At 42.1% G+C, this 19,912-nt stretch overlaps 1 protein-coding gene and 1 long non-coding RNA gene across 7 annotated transcripts in view; one reads left to right on the top strand and one right to left on the bottom strand.

Annotated features, from left to right (window-relative positions):
• MOB3C (MOB kinase activator 3C) overlaps window positions 1-7,305 on the top strand; it is a 33,715-nt gene extending 26,410 nt beyond the window's left edge. For all 5 annotated transcript variants that reach the window (XM_044441386.1, XM_044441351.1, XM_044441368.1 and 2 more), the window contains one exon: window positions 6,243-7,305. In XM_044441386.1, coding sequence (XP_044297321.1) covers window positions 6,243-6,340 — 98 coding nt within the window. In that variant the 3' untranslated portion in view covers window positions 6,341-7,305. The remainder of the gene's footprint in view (window positions 1-6,242) is intronic.
• A 10,265-nt stretch (window positions 7,306-17,570) lies between these two features.
• Window positions 17,571-19,912, bottom strand: part of LOC123028982 — a 5,764-nt gene continuing 3,422 nt past the window's right edge. For both annotated transcript variants that reach the window (XR_006415812.1, XR_006415811.1), the window contains exon 2: window positions 17,571-19,714. This is a non-coding gene — a long non-coding RNA (uncharacterized LOC123028982). The remainder of the gene's footprint in view (window positions 19,715-19,912) is intronic.

Here is a 19,912-nt window from a genome sequence, read left to right on the forward strand (position 1 = left end):
TTCAGTTTAACATTCAAAATGGCAATTGGAGCAACTCTCTCCTGGGAGGCATTCTGTAGGCCCCTACATCAGATTATCCTGGCACAAGGAAATTTTACATGCAGGGACAAAACTTTGAGCCTAGTGGTAATCATATTGTTGTAAGAATTTATCTTGTCTTCTGCTTGAAGGAAATAGTGATCCCGGATCTTACTTTATTTAGATTTATGGGTACTCCATCCTGAGGGGAGGGGCAGGTAACCAGCAGAACAAGATGAAATGTAATCATATTCATTGAAATTTTTCGACTGTGAAGAAAACCACCCACCTCTCCTGTGCTGTGGACCAGGCTGGAAAATTGCCTCTTTCTACTGTTTTACATGATGCTGGAAAAATGCACTCTGTGCAGCCTAAAGATGGAGTCCCATGTAACCATATGGTCCAAATGATCTGGCAAGTGGAAAAGTGATCCTTGAGGGGTTAGAAGGCAATCAACCACAGGTTCTAAAGTTAAAACTTTATTCAGATAAAAAGATCCCATTAAAAGGAAGCCCTCAGGTAGCATTAAAAAATTAAGCAGTGTATACTTGCTAACACCTCAGACAAGTGGAATGGTGGCCATGAGCTGGAGAGATTTCTGGCTGACAGTCTTAACAGGGGGACACTTAGTATGTGACAGGCGAGAGCCCAGGAGATGAGGATTTGCTAAGAAATATCAGGCTAAAATCATTTCGGCCTTTAGGTCTGGGTAGGGAACCTGCACCGCTAGCCTAAACAGATCTCCACTGAAATTTTTGTGCTGTGGCCCCAAAAGATGCAGTTTTCACCTACCCTCAGATCTACCAGTTTGTGCCCCCTATAGATTTTTCCTGTGGGTTAGCAGCCTTTCACAGGAAAAATGTTATAACCTGTCTTCCACATCCATTTTGGAATGGTCTGGAGTCATGCAGGGGTGCACCACCTGTCCTCCTGGATATTGCTTGGCCGTCAGTGCAAAATACGTCCCTGTCCAAAACCATCCAGTTTCCACTCAAAACCTCCTTGTTAACATTCCCACCAATCCAGAATTTTTAAAACTAGCTGTCAACACTGTAAAAACTCCTTTTTTGTTTATTTTTTAAATAAAAAGCAGGGAGGAAGTTCACATCTGTATGTTCCTACACAGTCAGAGACTTGGGACAAAGAGCAAAAAGTGCACTCTGGGGCAACAAAGGTGAAGGAAATGTGAGGGTCTTGCCACTGGTGGGTTTCAATCCCTTTTAGCTGCTAAAGGAAACTTACGCCTTCAGTTTCTTGCCTTCTGAGGGCTCTCAAGAAAAATCAAAGGGCAAAAAATGTCGACCCTCCTCTGAGTGATATCCACTGTTGGTACCTGCTGCCACTTGCCAGGAGACACCAACCCAGGCATTTTCTTCAAGCCCCCACAGGTGCACCACTGCAATCTTTTCCAGTTGTACAACTGTGGCTAGAGAAGTTGTACATAGACACGTTCACACGCACCCACACACACTTGCACAGACAAAGAGAGAGAGAGAGCAGAAACAAGCCACCAGCTTGTCAATCACAGGCAGTCTCTCCAATGTGCTTCCGGGACACTTTGAAGGGGCCATTTGTAGCTGTCAAAATGGGGATCTGGACAAGAAAATCTTAAACAGAAAAAAACTGCGGCCAGCCCCAAAGTGCTTGCTGCAGGAATGAGGGGAAGCCAGTGCCAGCTGCCCCCGAGTGCTGTTTGGGCACGTTGGGCATGGATGACACTGGCATTCTCAAGCTAGCCCCAGGGCAAGGCAATCAGTGCTCTTACCATGGGGCTCACCAGCCTTTCCCCCTCTCCCCATAACAGGCTGGCCATCTAGGTTTGGAAGACACAGCAACCCATCTTGGGTTATTGGGCTGGTTTGTTGCCCAGACACCAGCCACTCAGGAAATTAGTCTGGCTTTGCATGGATGTTAACCCATTCTTGGTGGCAATCCATGAAGGCTTGTGAGAACCCAGTCACTGTCTTCTTTAGCTTCCACGTGTCCGCTTCCAGGGTCTAGCTCTTTGTCATTCAACTGAAGCCTTTCTCAAAAGAATCAGTTCTAATTCAGTGACTTGGAAGCAACTGACAAGATTACTTTGTGTGTTTGGCCACCTTTCCTTCTCCCCTTCTCCCCTTCACACCTTTTGTGACATTTCATAGATCACCAGAATCATTACTTTGCTTCCTTGACATTAAGGTTTAATTTACTTGCCCTCTGTGAGCAAAATGGCAACATACATGAATAGCAGACAGTTCAGAAAGTAGTTTGGTGGGAGCCTGGGTCTCCATAAGCAGCAGTGAAAGTGAATGGCTCTAATCAGAAGGGTTGCTTGAGTCAGTCTAGAGTCAATTCATTGGCAATTTTATCAGCAAGTGACATTTCAGCACAAGTGCTGATATGAAAGCCTTCTATACTCGTCATGGAGAACGTGCAGGGCATAGATAGGAGAGAAAAAAAGGGTCCTCAACTAATTGATAGATGCCCTGTGGATGCTGGACATTGCACAGCAACAGAGTCCTAATTCCAATACAACACTTGGGGCAGGATCCAGACTAAGCTAGTTGAACTTGGTTCCCATTTAAACTGATGGAACAAACAAGAAATCAATTATGGGGGCAATCCTATGCATATTCAGGCAAATGGCTGGGGAATGCTGGAAGGTTACAACATTTCTCTGTCTAAACATACACAGGATTCCGAAGTTGCTATTTCAGCAGCAGCTCAGTTGAACTAGGATCCAGGCTGTTGTATCCTAAATCATAAAAGTTTGCCATGATCATGTCAAAAGATCAGGCCATAATTAAAGAATTATAGAAAAGAAAAGAATTAATTAATAATTAAAGAATAAATTAGAAAAGAATTATATGCTATGGGAAAGCCTACCATTACTGTGTGGGTGTGCATTTGTGCAAGGGACTGTTGTAGATTGCAAAGATTCCTTATTGAAGAGAGTGAGGAAGCCCTGTACAGGGGTGAAAGCAGACTGACACCAGTGACCGTGACCGCAGAAAATCAAGACTGCTCTTTGCTGCATAGCTGTGCCCTTCATCTATGACATCCCCTTGGATTGTATCACTTTCCCACACTGGATTGTGATGATATGTTGGAAGTAACTTTTATATCTGTCAGGAGTGGGGAACATGTGGCCCTCCAGATGTTGCTGGCATGTAGCCCTCATCGTCCCTCGTCACTGGCTCTGCTGGCTGGGCCTGATCCGAGTTGCAGTCCAACCGCAGCCACACACACACTTTAAAGTGATGCCATGAGCTGCCGGACCACATGGAGGACGGGGCTATAGCTGAATGGTGCAGCTCATGCTTTGCATGCAGAAGGGCCCACAGTGGGTCCTGGAAAACCTCCCACCTGAAAGCTTGGAAAGTCACTGCCAGTAGCGTTGAGAAGACTGGGCTAAAGGGACCAGTGGCCTGCTTTGGTAGAACATTGGCAGCTTCCAATGGTCCTGCCCTATGGTAATGCATTCATGATGGTACCTCCAGTGCCTTTTGATTCTGTTTACGGTGGACTCACTTGTTTACATGCCAATCATCAGAAGATGCTGCATGTGTCCCTCTCTGTGATATGCGCTCTTTTACATGGCTAGAACCACATGAACAGGCTTTCCTTGAGGTAATTCACCCAGGAAGGGAGGCTTATCATTAGTTTTTCAGTACTGTGTGTATGAAGTTCCCCATTTGCATGCTTTAATTGCCATAGTGATATTTGATGAAATGTTGGTTTTACATCACAGCCTTCATATATGGTGCATTTCCCCTTTGCTACCCATGCCTGTGCATATGTCTTTGATATTAAAAGAAAAGGAAGAGGAAATTGAATTCTAGACACAGCATAAACCTTTGTTGATATCAGCTTCTCTTGACCCTTTTGGTTATCACCAAGGCAACTCAAAGAAGTATTGAAGTTCTGTCCTATTTTTGCTGTCTGTGTCTCATTTCAGCATCTTATTTCTTTCAAATCTGAAACCTTTAGGCTGTTTTAAGCTGAAATCAATTCAGAAATGTAATGATGTATACCAAGAACAAAACTACTGTCATTTCTTTGAAAATGATTAGGATTGTCTTTAAAAAATCAGAATAAAATTATCCATAGTTCTGGCTATGTCTTTATGTGCTACATTTTGCAAACATCCACCAGATCAAATTGATTTTAATCAACCTGGGCTGTCCCTGGTTTAAATCTCCCTCAGCCATGAACTTATTTAGGCAACTGGAGACAAGTGACTCTCACTGTGCCTTCCCATCTGCAATACGGGGCTAAAAATACTGGCCTGGGCCAGCTATTTCTTCCATTCATCAGTAGCACAAGCCTTTCCATCAAATGGAGACCCCTTCCATTGACAGAAAGGAAACTTTGGATCCAACCTATTGTCTTACCTAAAAGGGTTGTTGTAATATCTGTTAAGAAATGTATATGAAGTGCTTGGAACACTGAAAATCCACTTTACAGGTGCAAAATATTATTTTGCATTATATGATATATTTATGACAAGTTGACAACATATTGAAGAACAGGTTACTGAAAGCAGCCAACATTTCCTTTTCTTTCTTTTTTAGTATAATGCTAGTTTGACTGATAAAGAACACAATGCCATGGCTGTCCAGACACTGTCTAGAAACTGTGGAGCCCAGAGAACTTGCTCTGAGATTGGAGTTGGGGGTCTGAAGTCAGCATGCTCTACCTCTGCCCTTGCAGCTCGCATGGAAAAACAGATTTTTTTCTTGAGGTTGCAAGTGACCTTGGAGAAGGGCTTTCAGGGATGGGAGAGCACAGGGAGGAAATGGGACAGGTCCCATCAGCATACATAGTTTTCTGGTGGTACATCATCTCCAACCGGTTGTACTCCATGGCCAAACATGTAGGCAGTCAAAAATGGTCACCTAAGTGCCACCTTCCAGGCATTAAGACATACAAAGCAGTGGTATTGCTAACTCCCTCTCCTTCAAAATTTGCCTCTGTGTTCTTTCTGCCTTCCCCAGGATGCCTGTAATCTTCCAAGTTCAAAATTCCAACACAGCTTATCTGGAAATGTCTTCTCTTCCATTCTAAAATCCCATATAGTAAATGTCAATGATGTTAACATGTTGATTTGTAACTTTTTCAATATTTCATGAGCCTGAAATAAACCTGCAATAAAGAGCCAAAATCAGCACTCATCAAAAAGCCCTGAGCTTGCCAGTAATTGATGATTTGAATGTAAGTGGCTCACGGGTAAATGCAAGCAATGAATCATGACTGTGATCATGCCACAAATTGCAAAATTTCAAATGCAATGCAAAACTATAGAATTTCATGCAGCATTTATTTTTGTTCATGAGTAAGTTTTAATCTTCATATTTATGTATGAATTATATCTGAAATAATTTGAACAGATTTGTTTAAAGCTTAGAAAGAACAGGCTTCTTAGAAAGTGGGTGGTCTCTGTCTTCTTTCCAGGATTGCTGTATATTTTTCCAGCCAAACCGAGCAAATAGCTTAAAGAGAAAGCAGGCCTATTTGGCAAGTGCAGTTCCTATTATTTGCCAATGTGGCCAGCAATATGCAACGGAGGAGGGGGAAAAGGCGGGATGTAGGCAACAGAGTGTGCTATTGAATATCCCGGCAGAGGGAGTTAGCTTTGTAGGTCTTAATGCCTGGAAGGTGGCACTTTAAGAAATCACTTTGGGTCTTTTTCATAGCTTCTGGAAATGCTGCAATTGCTGTGCAGAATAATAAGGCAATCTAGGGAGGAAACAGCAGTGTGCTATCTTGGTGCTTCCAAGTGTTATTGACAAGCAAGATTGGTTTCTGCTGTCCTAAAATCAATAGTGCTAGCAGTAGTGTGTCACTGGCTCCCTCCCCATAGCTGCCAGTAGAATGAGCAAACTATTTCTCACTTTTGTATATAATATTTATAATAAATACATTGAATTGATCAGATGCCCAGGATTATAAGATGTCTTTGCTTCCTGACCCACTTTGCATCACTGGTGGCATGAGCAGCTGGACTCCCCATAATCCGCCAATCTTGTGAGAGACATAAAATGTGATCCTATGCAGTTTTGGGCAAGAAAAAGCCCTACAACTTCCGGCTTTCCCCAGACAGCCAATTTTGGGAGCTGTAGGGCTTTTTTCTGTCTCAAGTATTCCTAGGATTTGTATCCTTAAGGGGTTTTGTGCACCAATTTGTTAGGTAGAGCTGGTTTCCTAAAGATTTCCTAAATCCATTTTGTTCTGTTTTGCAGAAGGAAATGACAGAAAGGATTTGCCATTAAGGTCCTGTGGTCAGAAATGCAAAACTGTAATTTGCAATGATGTCCATCACCGAGGAAGGTCTACATGACTACAATGGACTACTGCTAAGAATGTGAGGAGCTTCCACTTCTAGGGGCTAAATCCCCAAATTACTGGCACAATTTGAAATAGTTCAATTGGACTCCAGTAGTTTCTTTTTCCTGACTCTCACCATACGCTGCCCAGTGGCCATAGGGCAGTGAGAGAATGTGTGTGCGTGAGCACTCCTGTTTTCATTTCATCCTCCTGAGATCCACTTCAGGCCCAATTGACTCACATATGAAGGATGCGCAGAGGGTAAAAACCCCCCTGCAAATCTCTCCACAGAGGAACCACAAATCCAGAGGTGCTATCAGGCTCAGGATTGTGACCAGCACCACAGAATAATCCGCCATTATTGATTATGCAGTGATAGACTGTGAAGCAAGGAGATCTTTTGCTTTGGTGAACTTAGGAGTAATTTTAACAACAAGCTATTACAGTTCCATTACAGAAAATATGAACAGCCTTAGACTGAGTCAAATCAAAGGACCAGTACTGTGCCATGTACCACTCCAATACTGTCTTCCTTTGACTGATGATGATGCCCCAGGATGTCATCCAGACAAATCTTCCCAGCCCAGCCATCTGTGAAGAATGAAGCTGCTGAGGATTGGCCCTGGAATCTTCTACATTCAAAGGACCACTGAGCCAAGATTCCCTTCCCTTAATTCTCACTACTTATTTCCCCACTGGCGGTCACTTGCTATCCTTGTCTATTGATTTATCTTCAATTCAAAAATGATCTGAGCCACATACATGGATAATTTTACTATAAAATATAAGTTTTATTTAGTCAAGGTTTTAGACATTCTACCTTAGTATTTGTATCTTGCACTGTCTTGCTTTTTCTGCCTATGAAGTTTAAATGTTAAAATTGCACAGATTTTGGGACTGACATTTGTTAGATGCAAAACTCACATAGATGAAATTAATTACTACAAAAATGTAATAATAAAATGGTAGGCATTCTCACTCATTGGTTCTTTGGTATTTTTTCATGCTTGGATCTGTCTCTACAGCTTTACCACATTCTGCCCCCCCCCTCCCCGTACACAGAAACATTTTCAGTGCTATCCTAAGAACTCCTGGCATCTGGGGAGGCCATAGGATTCTTCAGAGTCCCTGTTTCAAGATCCTGTAATCGCAGAGTTGGACTCTGAAGGCTGAACTGATGCTGTGAACCCTTGTAACCAGCATGGAGAAAACCATATGGGCTGTCTCCCCTGGTCAGGGGAGAATGCTGGGAATTGTAGGACATTTTTTAATGTTGGAATATGCATAGAATTGCACTTAAGTGGATGAGTGTCAAATAATATTAACTTTAAATGATAGCAATCAAACTTGTGCACACTCAGATATGAATAAAACAAAAGTCTGAAGAGAAAGCTGTATATTTTACATTATGTATGCATGTGCTGCTTCAGACATCATCTTCCGAAAGGGTTCCCTCTTGCATGAGAAAATGCAGAATCCTCTTCTAAGACATGCTCTCTGAGAACTGAATATATATTTTAACACAGTGCTCAATTAATTGGCAGGATCTTTTTAGGAACCAGTAAGTTTTCTGCTGAATAATTTCATCAGTTCATCAGCTGAAAACTCTTTTTGACTGCCTGAAAAGTCAGTTTCCCCTTCAGTTAATCAGTTCACCGCTGCAGGTAAAATTTCCCAGGACTGCACTTCTATACATGCTTATTTGAAAATGAGTTCAATTGGCCTGGTAAGTGTGAAATTACAACCCACCATGGTTTAATTAACTTCGATGAGAGTTCTGACAAAACGTGATCCACTGGAGAAGGAAATGGCAACCCACTCCAGTATCTTTGCCATGAAAACCCCATGGACAGTACCAAAAGGCAAAAAGATATGACGCCGGAAGATGAGCCCCTCGGGTCAGAAGGAGTCCAATATGCTACTGGGAAAGAGCGGAGGGCTAGTACTAGTAGCGCCAGAAAGAATGAAGTGACTGGGTCAAAGCCGAAAGGACACTCAGTTGCAGATGTATCTGGTGGTGAAAGGAGAGTCCGATGCTGCAAAGATCTATACTCCATAGGAACCTGGAATGTAAGATCCATGAATCAAGGCAAGCAGGACGTGGTCAAACAAGAGGTGACAAGACTGAACATCGACAACTTAGGAATCAGTGAACTAAAGTGGGTAGGAATGGGTGAATTTAATTCAGATGACCATCAGGTATACTACTGCAGGCAAGAATCCCTCAGAAGAAATGGAGTAGCCTTCATAGCCAATAAAAGAGTAGGAAAAGCAGTACTGGGATACAATCTTCAAAATGACAGAATGATCTCAGTTCGAATCCAAGGCAAACCATGCAACACCACAGTAGTCCAAGTCTATGCCCCAACCACTGGTGCTGAAGAGTCTGAAGTTGACTCGTTCTATGAAGGCCTACAAACCTTCTAGAATTAACTCCAAAAAATGATGTCCTTATCATCATGGGGGATTGAAATGCTAAAGTAGGAAACCAAAAGCTAACCAGAATAACAGGCAAGTTTGGCCTTGGAGTACAAAATGAAACAGGGCACAGGCTGGTAAAATTTTGTCAAAAGAATACAATGGTCATAGCAAACACTCTTTTCCAACAACCCAAGAGACAAGACTACACATGAACATCACCAGACCGTCAACACAGATATCAGATTGACGATGTGCTCTGCAGCCAAAGATGGAGAAGCTCTACACAGTCAGTAAAAACTAGACCAGGAGCTGACTGTGGCTCAGATCATGAGCTTCTTGTTGCAAAATTTAGGCTTAAATTGAAGAAAGTAGGGAAATGCACTAGGCCACTCAGGTATGATCTAAATCATATCCCTGATGAATATACAGTAGAGGTGACAAGTAGATTTAAGGAATTAGATCTGATAGACAGAGTGGAGGTTCGCAACATTGTACAAGAGGTAGCAACTAAAACCATCCCAAAGAAAAAGAAATGCAAGAAAGCAAAATGGCTGTCTGAGGAAGCTTTACAAATAGCTGAGGAAAGAAGAGAAGCGAAAGGCAAGGGAGAAAGAGAAAGATACACCCATTTGAATGCAGAATTCCAGAGAATAGCTAGAAGAGATAAGAAGGCCTTCTTAAATGAACAGTGCAAAGAAATAGAAGAAAACAATAGAATAGGGAGGACCAGAAATCTCTTCAAGAAAATTGGAGATATGAAGGGAATGTTTCATGCAAGGATGGGCATGATAAAGGACCAAAATGGCAGGGACCTAACAGAGGCAGAAGAGATTAAGAAGAGATGGCAAGATTGCACAGAAGAACTATACAAGAAAGAGCTTAACGTCCCTGATAACCACGATGGAGTGGTCACTGACCTTGAGCCAGACATCCTGGAATGTGAAGTCAAATGGGCCTTAGGAAGTCTGAGCAACAACAAAGCGAGTGGAGGTGACAGCATTCCAGCTGAGCTATTCAAAATCTTAAAAGACGATGCAGTAAAAGTGCTACACTCAATATGCCAGCAAATTTGGAAAACTGAACAGTGGCCACAGGATTGGAAAAGGTCAGTTTACATTCCAATCCCAAAGAAGGGCAATGCCAAAGAATGTTCAAACTACTGCACCATTGCACTCATTTCACATGCTAGCAAAGTTATGCTCAAAATCCTACAAGCTAGGCTCCAGCAGTATGTGGACCGAGAACTACCAGAAGTACAGGCAGGGTTTCGAAGAGGCAGAGGAACTAGAGATCAAATTGCCAACATACGCTGGATCATGGAGAAAGCTAGGGAGTTCCAGAAAAACATCTACTTCTGCTTCATTGACTATGCTAAAGCCTTTGATTGTGTGGATCACAACTAATTGTGGCAAGTTCTTAAAGAGATGGGAGTACCTGACCATCTTCTTTGTCTCTTGAGAAACCTATATGTTGGTCAAGAAGCAACAGTGCGAACTGGGCACGGAACTACTGATTGGTTCAAAATTGAGAAAGGAGTTCGGCAAGGCTGTATATTGTCACCCTGCCTATTTAACTTATATGCAGAGCATATCATGAGAAAGGTGGAGCTAGATGAATCACCAGTTGGAATTAAGATTGGTGGAAGAAATATCAACAACCTCAGATATGCAGATGATACCACTCTCATGACAGAAAGTGAAGAGGAACTAAAGAGCCTCTTGATGCGGGTGAAGGAGGAGAGTGCAAAAGTTGGCTTGAAACTCAACATCAAGAAAACTAAGATCATGGCATCCAGTCCTCTCACTTCCTGGCAAATTGATGGGGAAGAAATGGAGGTAGTGACAGATTTTATTTTCCTGGGCTCCAAGATCACCGCAGATGGGGACTGAAGCCAAGAAATTAAAAGACGCTTGCTCCTGGGGAGGAAAGCAATGGCAAATCTAGACAGCATACTAAAAAGCAGAGACATCACCCTGCCGACAAAAGTGCGCATAGACAAGGCTATGGTTTTCCCAGTTGCAATGTATGGCTGTGAAAGCTGGACCATAAGGAAGGCTGAGCGCTGAAGGATTGAGCCCTTTGAATTGTGGTGCTGGAGGAGACTCCTGCGAGTCCCTTGGACTGCAAGGCGATCAAACTGGTCAGTCCTAGAGGAGATCAACCCTGACTGCTCTTTAGAAGGCCAGATACTGAAGATGAAACTCAAATACTTTGGCCACCTAATGAGAAGGAAGGACTCCCTGGAGAAGAGCCTAATGCTGGGCACAATAGATGGCAAAAGAAGAAGGGGATGGCAGAGGATGAGGTGGCTGGATGGAGTCACTGAAGCAGTTGGTGTGAGTTTGCGTGGACTCTGGGAGATGGTGAAGGACAGGAAGGCCTGGAAGAATGTTGACCATGGGGTCACGATGGGTCGGACACGACTTCGTGACTAACAACAACAAATGTTCAAACACCCCCTGTCACTTGGTCCAAATGCCATAATGAGTGTATCCCTACCCCTGAAGACTCAGGAAAGACCTTGTAAACGTCCTTATTGGAGCATAACATGTTGAAACAATGCATCGAAATACTGTTCTTTTTGAGTTATCGAAGAAACATTTGCCCAAGTAAAGAGCTGAAGCCAAACTGGGACTTCCCCTCCTTCCTTCTTTTTCAGAAAAGCTTCTGACTCACCCTTCAGTGTGGCTCCTTCTGCCTGGGGCTAGGTGGTGGGAATGCTGCACATATTTGTAGTTGGTCTGCTCATTTCATATGTCATTTCCTGACGGGGTCAAGGAATTCCTTCTCCAGCACCTCCTTTCAGTTCCCAAGGGACTTCCTCCAAGGTGGGGTGGTGGTGGTTCTCATGCTCTACCTGAGAAGCTTCATTAGGTAAACCTGAAGCTACTAAGTCATCTGCCCCTCTCGGCCCCCTAACTGAGCAGATTGCAATGTGCAAGAGTTGGGCTCCCTCTCTACAGCAAGTATGGCAGACTCCAGCACAATTTAACAGCCCCTGTGGGTGAATTAAGCCAAGGCAGGCTGTCATGTCATGTAAATCAGGTTAGAGAGACTTGATTCTGAGCCATCTTACTTAGGATTGCATTGTAAAGATCCCACAGCAGGTGAAGGGCAAGATGCCTTTGCAGTTTGACCTGTAAAGCAAATGGGTTTTCTATTTGAACTCTCATGGGCTAAGGATCCCTTTCCACTGCTGATATAGTGTGTAAAACAGGAACCATGAATCATCTTCACAGTGAGCTACACAGAGATGCAATATCAGGGGGAAAACAAAACACGCACAAGACTTCATGATCAGGCCTTGTACCAGAATGCAAAGAGAACACACCCCATGGGTGCTTCTCTTGGCAATGATACAACATTCGCATCCATCCACAGTGTAGGGAAGCTTGTCGGATATTCTGATCAGAAATAGATTTAATTTTGCTTTAATAGGAGAATGATCTCTCTCTCTCTCTCTCTCTCTCTCTCTCTATATATATATATATATATATATGTATATGTACATGTATAATCAATTTCTTTCAGTTTAAGCTGGCATTTACCAAATGAACAGGGAATAGAAAGAATAGAGCTGGGATGTCTCCTACCGAGAGAGCGAGCAAGAGTGAGTGAGCTACTTTTCAACTATAGCAGAGGATTTAGAAATTGATTCAGTCTGCTCCTTCTTGCCAGCTCGCAAGCTTAGTAAATAGGTAGACAACAGTCTTCAGCCCTTTAAGGGATAAGACGAGCTAATTAAATTAGCAATTAAAAAGCAGAGGGTCTCCCAAGATAAGTCGAAGCTTGCATTCTTATGAGACAAATCCCTTGTTACAGTGATTAGTCCTTCGCATTCCCCCATCCTTGCTCTTGCAAAGCTGCCTCTTGTTTTCAGCTGGCTGGAGTACATTTAATAAGCCATGTTCTCAGTGCTAGTGTAGTTGTTTACGCTGGCCCTTTTTGGCAGGGGAAGTTCTTTTTTTTTCCTGATGAAAGGTCAGTTTATTCTATTACCACATTTACAATGGCAGTATTAAGGGAATGTGATGGCACTGCTGTCTGTAGCCTGTTCATTAGTTAGCCTCATCTTCCCATGGTGCAAACAACTTTCAGAGAGTTCCCTGAGCTGCTGCCAGAAGAAGAACAGTTTATATTCCAGAATGGTTGCTCATCTTTTTCTCACACTTAGAGGAAGTGGGTGGGGGGGGGTGGGGGGGTCATATTTTCCTAGCTTTGACATATGGCAATTGGAGTGACCCGAGAAAAGTGCTAAGACTCCTCTTCCCGCATCCTGTAGAACTGGTTTGAACCTGGTCACCTTGTAAACAGCTTCAGTGTTTATTTGCAAAATTGCTCTGCAAGTGATACTGGGCTGTGATCTGAAGCATTATTATCATGAAAGAAACCACACTGACCTCAGTGAAACTACTCTTGGAGTAAATACCTTTATTATAATGATTTGTTGTAATAATGATAATAATGAGTTAACATAATAATGATTTATTATTTCTACAATAATTTCTATACCACCTCGTAATCAAAGCTCTTCCAGGTGGTTTACAACCATGTATAAACAAAACACTAAAAAAGTACAAATATCATAAAAAGCAATGTTAATGAATTTAAAATTAATTTAAAATAGCTTTAAAATATAGTAAAAATACAGTAAAAAGTCCCAGCAAAGAAGACTCACTCCCTCAGACCCCTGGATAACCAAGGAGATCCTTAAACACCTCCACTTCTAAGGCTGTCTTGGCCTGTCACCGAAAAGATGGCAAATTCAGGCCTTAGGGTGCTGCAGCAGGAAATGGTTCCAAAGATGGGGGACCCCCTACAGAAATAAGGGATGTACCTACTCAGGATGTGGTAATGTAATGATGATTAATCGGGTATGTAATCCTTCTCCTGGAATCTAGACAGACAGACATTTTCTTCATGATTAGGGTCCCATGATTAGTACATTTTTGAAGAAAATTGGTAGTGCTGAGGATTTCTTGTTTCCTTCCCCTATAAGTGTGTGGTACCACAGCTTAACAGTTCACATGTGCTCAACACAGGTACTTTGCTTTTGATCTAGATTTTAATCAAGAAGTTATTTTATCTGTCAGACCTGGGTGTCTTTAGATAAGCCCAATTCTAACGCATTAGAATCAAATCAGATTACAGGACCTGCTGGTTTTTCAACCCCTGCAATTATAAGAGTTTGTTCATCAGTGCAGTAGGAGAAAAATGAAATGCTTTCTTGGAAAACATCATTTCCCCCGCTTAGTACAGACATGCCTGGACCATTGAGATAATTGACACTGTCCTTAACTGGAGCTTTTCCTTCCTAAATTGCATTGAACTAGTACAGGGATATTGACTGGAAACCATTTTTTCTTCTCATATTGTATGCCATCCTACTGAGACTATATTTATAAGAGTTAGATGCTGATAAGATCATTTTGCTTGCTGATAAGGTTACTTTGCTAGATCATCGACTACATAAATTATGGTGCCATTAACTCCCACCTATACTTCTGACAGAAATGCTTTGATGTACAAGGAACAGTTGGCATTTACATGTTGAGTAGGCAAGCTTCTGACTGAAGAACTGGAAAAGTTCTGTCTTGGTGTGCCAGTCCTTTTTTTTTTTTTTTTAAGAAACCCCTCTTTGCATTTGTATATAATGAAAAATAAAACAGTGTGAGGAGGCTGTAGGACAGTCTTTGCCTGATCTCTTTTCTCACCCTCTTCTATGGAACCTTTACTTAGCAAGAGTTAGGACACAGACTTTTCACTCAACAGCAGCAGCTTATAAACAGCTTATTGTGATGCAAAACAAATCCATGGTGGAGTACAGATTGTCCAAGGGAGTCCATGATTCAAATGTACTTTCCTTTTCATCCTTATTTTTAAGCTGTGCTAAAATGCTTTCCATTTTACATCCTATATTTATTGCTGGATCTCTGAATTCAAGCTTACTGGCAATGTGTACAAGAAAAATACTTTCTGGGCTTCTTTTCTAGGTACTGTTCACTTATCTGGTTTTATCTTCAGTCTGTTCAGTCTGTACCAGTGGTCACAGGATCTTGTTCTCTGAGGCTCCTAAAAGCAGATCTGAGTCAGATTAGTCATGCAACCTCCCAACCTGGTCAGTTGGAGCTTCTTCCACTTCCTGAAGCCCCTTGCCTTTCCTTGCTGAGAAAGGTGACAGGAATGCAGAGCCGGCTTCTTCAGGAACCACTTCAGCCATTCCCGACCCCCCCCCCCCACTCCACTTTTGAATTATCTTTTTTTAAAGGAAGATAATGATTTCTTGATTTAAAAAGGGAAGCAAATATATCTGTCATCCCCAACAAAAGTACAAGTTACAATTGCAACCTACTTAATCCAACATCCTGACTTCAAGCACGGAAGCACCTGAAGTCAGAATGTAAGATCACTTGTACTTTCCTTTTTTAAAGGGTTAGGGTTATAGTCTGACCCTTGGCAACTTCAGTCTAATATATAGACAGTTGCACAGTTATTGGATCATTGAAGCAGAATCCTAAAGTGGCACCTTCTCATTGTCTGTGCTTGATGGGGGCACTGAAGGAGCACTCAAGTTGCATGCCATCTTTGTGTGCGCCATGGACCGTGCTTCTCCCTCTCGGCAGTGATAGTCTCACCAGCGCTTCTTTGCCAAACATATTTATTTTACATGGAAGTCTCTGAGCATGCACCAAGTGGGCTGTTGAACCCTCTCTGCCCTCTTCACCCAAAGCTTTCCTTATGAATCCTTCTGCATCTGTCCCAGGCATGCCTGCACTCCTCCCTCAGAGATCCCAGTTGGGCCACCCTACAACTGTAGAAATGGACTATCAGGTGGGTTCAGTTGAGTTCCCCATCCAATAGACTCCCCATTTCTAAATCACTTCCCTCCAGACATTGTTGCTCTTCCTTGTTCCCACAGGTGGGTTGAGTGGGCCCCTTGGCTGCCCTTGAACTAAACTTCCCCATAGCAGGCACAGACCTTGAACTGCAGCTGGGACTGGGACCGTTTCAACAACCATCTTGTTATCAGAGTCTGAGGCATCAGTCCTGCCAGAACTGGCAGCCTCTCGTGCCCCCATTTCATCCTCAGATTCTGAGCTGTCAGTCCTGCCCAAATGGTTAGCCTCTCGTGTGTGCCCCGAGGTTAGACATAATGCGCATATACAACAGTGTGATCCTTGTATGTTACTGTTTGGGCAGCAAAACAGTTTAGATGAGGTCTACTGCTTTTTTTTTAAGGGGGACAGGGGTGGGAGAGATTCCACAAAAGCACATTCACTTGGACAGTGTGTTTTGTGTGATAGTCTGGCATTTTTTGTGTACCTTATCTACTTCCCTTCTCGCCCTCTCGATCATAACAAGGATTCTGATCAGGCCCAAATGATGAGATTTTGGCTTTTTAGCTTCTAGGAACAGGTCAATGCTGTGTGCGCATGTGGGCAAGAGCTGCGGACCACAGCTCTGAGAGCTTGCTGCACAGAAGGTAAGAGGTGGTCTGAGGGTTGGCCCCTTGCTTTGTTTTTAAGTCCCCTTCCACTGATGAGCTTCAGGGGCCCTGCTGTGGGGATCTCACTGATGGTACTGCTATGCCCTTAAACTTTCTGTTGGGAATCTGAAAGTGAGACAAATACTGCCAGATCAGCACTTTTGCCAAATCCAACCACACTTCCATCTTCAGTAGCAGGTCAGGTTGCTCTGCCCAACATGGAAAAAAAACCAATCAAATGTGTAATAGTAAAACTACATATATTACAAGAAACAGAAAGACAGCAAGCTATAGGATTTCATTAAAATGAGTGGCATTTTTAGTCTTACTGCTTGTTCAAAAAATAAAATAAATCATGAAAATGGATCTTGTGCTTTGCCTGAGATTTCACAATGTTTAATATGTCTCTTGGAAAAGATATTTATCTTCAAGGCTGTTACTAGAAAAATCTATCAGCAAGACACAACAAGGAAAGTCATGTGGAAAATTAGTTATTTTATACTTCACAGTAGATAGTACAATACTACGGCAATGCAATTTGGTGGCAGTGGTGTTGCTCTTTTGCTAAAAAAAAGCCACATAATTTCCCAGAAGCAGAATTCTGATTCTTCTAAATACCATGAACTTTAAAGCACCATTGTTTTCCTTCTTAGGTAGCTTGTTTTGTCAAAGTGGGGACCTGTAGCTAGTGCACTTTTAGATATCATGATCCTAAAACTCAATTTGACATAGCCACCTTTACAAGGGCCAGCATGGAAAGATTTTGTTGCCTAGTTCTGTTGGTGCCCATGCTTCTTCTTCTCAATAACAACATGAAGGAAGAGCAGCTGAATTTCCCACATAAACCAAACAAAACACCTCCCCATCACTTTTTCTTAATATACATAGTCCCTGAGTTATGAACAACCCATACTTATGAATGCTATAAACTCTATATGACTATATTTAGCAAAAAGCTCTCAATATCTCTAGGGAACTACACAAAGCATTTGGGAATGCATCATCAGTGGGTGTGTAGTTCCCTAGAAATACAGTGGTTATGGCTATCTCTAGGGAACGATACAACACATTTGGTGACATATCACCAGTGGCTGCATAGTTCCCTAGAGATACAGTATTCACTGCTTTTCATTCCATGGCATCAGCTCAAGTGTACCCAAGCCAGTGTGTTTCTTGGGCATGTCAAGGCACATAGTTCCCCTTTGTTTTTTCTTTAGCATATGCCCTTGTGACCATGCCTCCAAAGTGTGAATCCAATGCAAGTGCAGGTGATGCATCAAAGAAAAGGCAAACAATAACGATGGAAACTAAAGTGAAAATAATAAAGTGACTGGAGAAAGGTGAGATGTCATCTTTATTACTTTATTATTATCATAATAACAATGCTGTGTCATGTTTAAAACAGTTTGTGTTTCATGTTTTATATACATAAAAAGGTAAAATATATACATAAACTGGGGACCACCTGTACATACATTCTGGTACATATAGCAAAATGTTCCAACATAATTAGTTTTCACAATGGGGACAAGAAAGAATGGATGCTTTACCAAGGATCTGCATCGGGGCTGGTGCTTTATGACTTGATCATAAATCACCTGGAATTAGGAATGAGCAGTGAAGAGATTTTGCAAATAACACAAAAATATTCAAAACAAAGAAGACCTACAGCAAAATGTTACAGTGTTGATTCTTTAGTGTTCCAGCAAGACAGGAAGGCTTTTTTTCATTTATTTTTTAAAATCTCCTTCCCATTCAAATCTACATAACATTGTACCCTCAAAAAGCAAAATTTCACCTATCCTCTAGGCTTTGCTCCTCAATTCATAAAGTACTTTTTATGCTTCAAAATTGGGACATACTGAACAAAACAGAATGAGTGGCAATCAAGGAATCCAGGGAATGCTGTGACTTCTTGCTGCTGGTCTCCCTCAAATAAACAGTGTGCAAAGGCCCAGACTAAGAGTGCAAAAGTACATCCTAGAAACCTATTGGGTGGGAAAGAAATTTTGACAGCTAGCTAGCTGTCAAAACTCTGGGTACTTTTTAGAGCAGGGTATTGATGAGACACCTTTTTTTTCTTTTTGGACAAGAACATAAAAAACTAAGTTGGTATTGCAGAAAAATCCACTGGCTACCCACAGGAGGAATGAGGGGTGGAGGAATTGGAGAAAAGGGGTGACACCCCCATTGTGAACCCAATGATCTGTCAGAGACATTGCCAGTTGCCTGGTTAACAATGAGCCCACTGTGTCTTATTACCACAGTGAATTGTCACGACATATGAACTTGACCAATATCAAAGCATTCACATTTGGTGCCCTTCTCTGTAATACATGGCTTTGAGTCTTCAAACTACTGAAATCATAGTTGACCAAGAATTATAATTTAAGCTCTAGTTCTTTCATGAGTGTGAACATCTCTGTGTAAAAGCATTCACAGGCAACAGGTAGCTTTCAAAAAATGCCAGCTGATAATATCTGACAGCAATCTTACTTTCTTTTCATTTTAAAAAATCTTTCTCGCAGACCCTCAAGCTTACTGAAAGTCTTTGCCTATAGTCATTTTACTCCTAAGAACTCTGAAATGAAATGTGGCACAAACAATGCACTTTGCTGATGTTAACTGAAAGCAAAATAGACAAAGCATCTTAGGGTTCCCAGCATTTGCTCACCTATGCCTTCCTCCGGTCCTTTGTCCCCACTGCCTCAAAGAAACTTGGACACTTACAGCAGCCTGCTCTGACCAGATGGGTTGGACTTCAAATCCTGCCATACCCAGCCAGCATGGAAGGCACCAGACTGGGGAAAGGTGACTTAAAGTTTTCTCACAGCCTCACCTGCATAAAACAAGAAGTGCAGGTTGGCTCCCTCTTTTAGTAAACTATCATTATGAACACAGGTTTCCATAGGGAGGGAATTTCAGCATCTTTTGGACCTGATCCAACTAATTGTCATGGATCTGATTCACTAAGAAGGCCCCATTCTTTTCCATGTTGCTAGCTTCAGGAAAAATTGACTTGTGTGATCCTGGAGTTTTTCGACCCCCCCCCCACCTTGTAATTTGTGGTTTTGAGCCATTAAAACTATTGAGATTATGGGTGATCAAGAATAACATTACAGGTATTAAGATTTCTTCAGTGATTTTGGTTGTGTTCAAGACTTTCTGCTGTTCAGAAAACTGCGTGTGATTATCACAGGATCCTGATCTCTTGACACTGATAATCAGTGTAATCAGTGTGATCATCAAAGAAGAACCAAAAAATGTGTAGAATCAAGATATTTATTACTTAGGGTCTTAATCCTTAAAATTAGAAGGACCACCTGGCTTAATTTCTACCCTGCTTAGTTCACAACAGTTATTTCTGGAAATGATGTAGACACACAAATCCTTCTGGAAGACATGCCGAGTCTCCCTGGATGCGGGAATTCTTTGACTATATTCCAAGAACGATGCAAGTGTGCTTGTTTCAGATGATGCCTGGAGGAAATAGGAGGAAATCAAACACATTGAATAAACTTGAAGACACAGAAAATTCCCTACCTGAATACTAATCAAGCAAAGTCTTCCAGCAGTATTTCAATGTATGCCATTATCTGGGATAATCCGAGGCTTCCTTCTCAAACCTGGTCCCTTCAAATGTTTTGGACTGCAACACCCATCAGCTACAACCAGCAT

Source organism: Varanus komodoensis, unplaced genomic scaffold (genome assembly GCF_004798865.1).
Source record: "Varanus komodoensis strain SLA01 unplaced genomic scaffold, ASM479886v1 scaffold1, whole genome shotgun sequence".
Taxonomy (NCBI): Eukaryota; Metazoa; Chordata; class Lepidosauria; order Squamata; family Varanidae; genus Varanus; species Varanus komodoensis.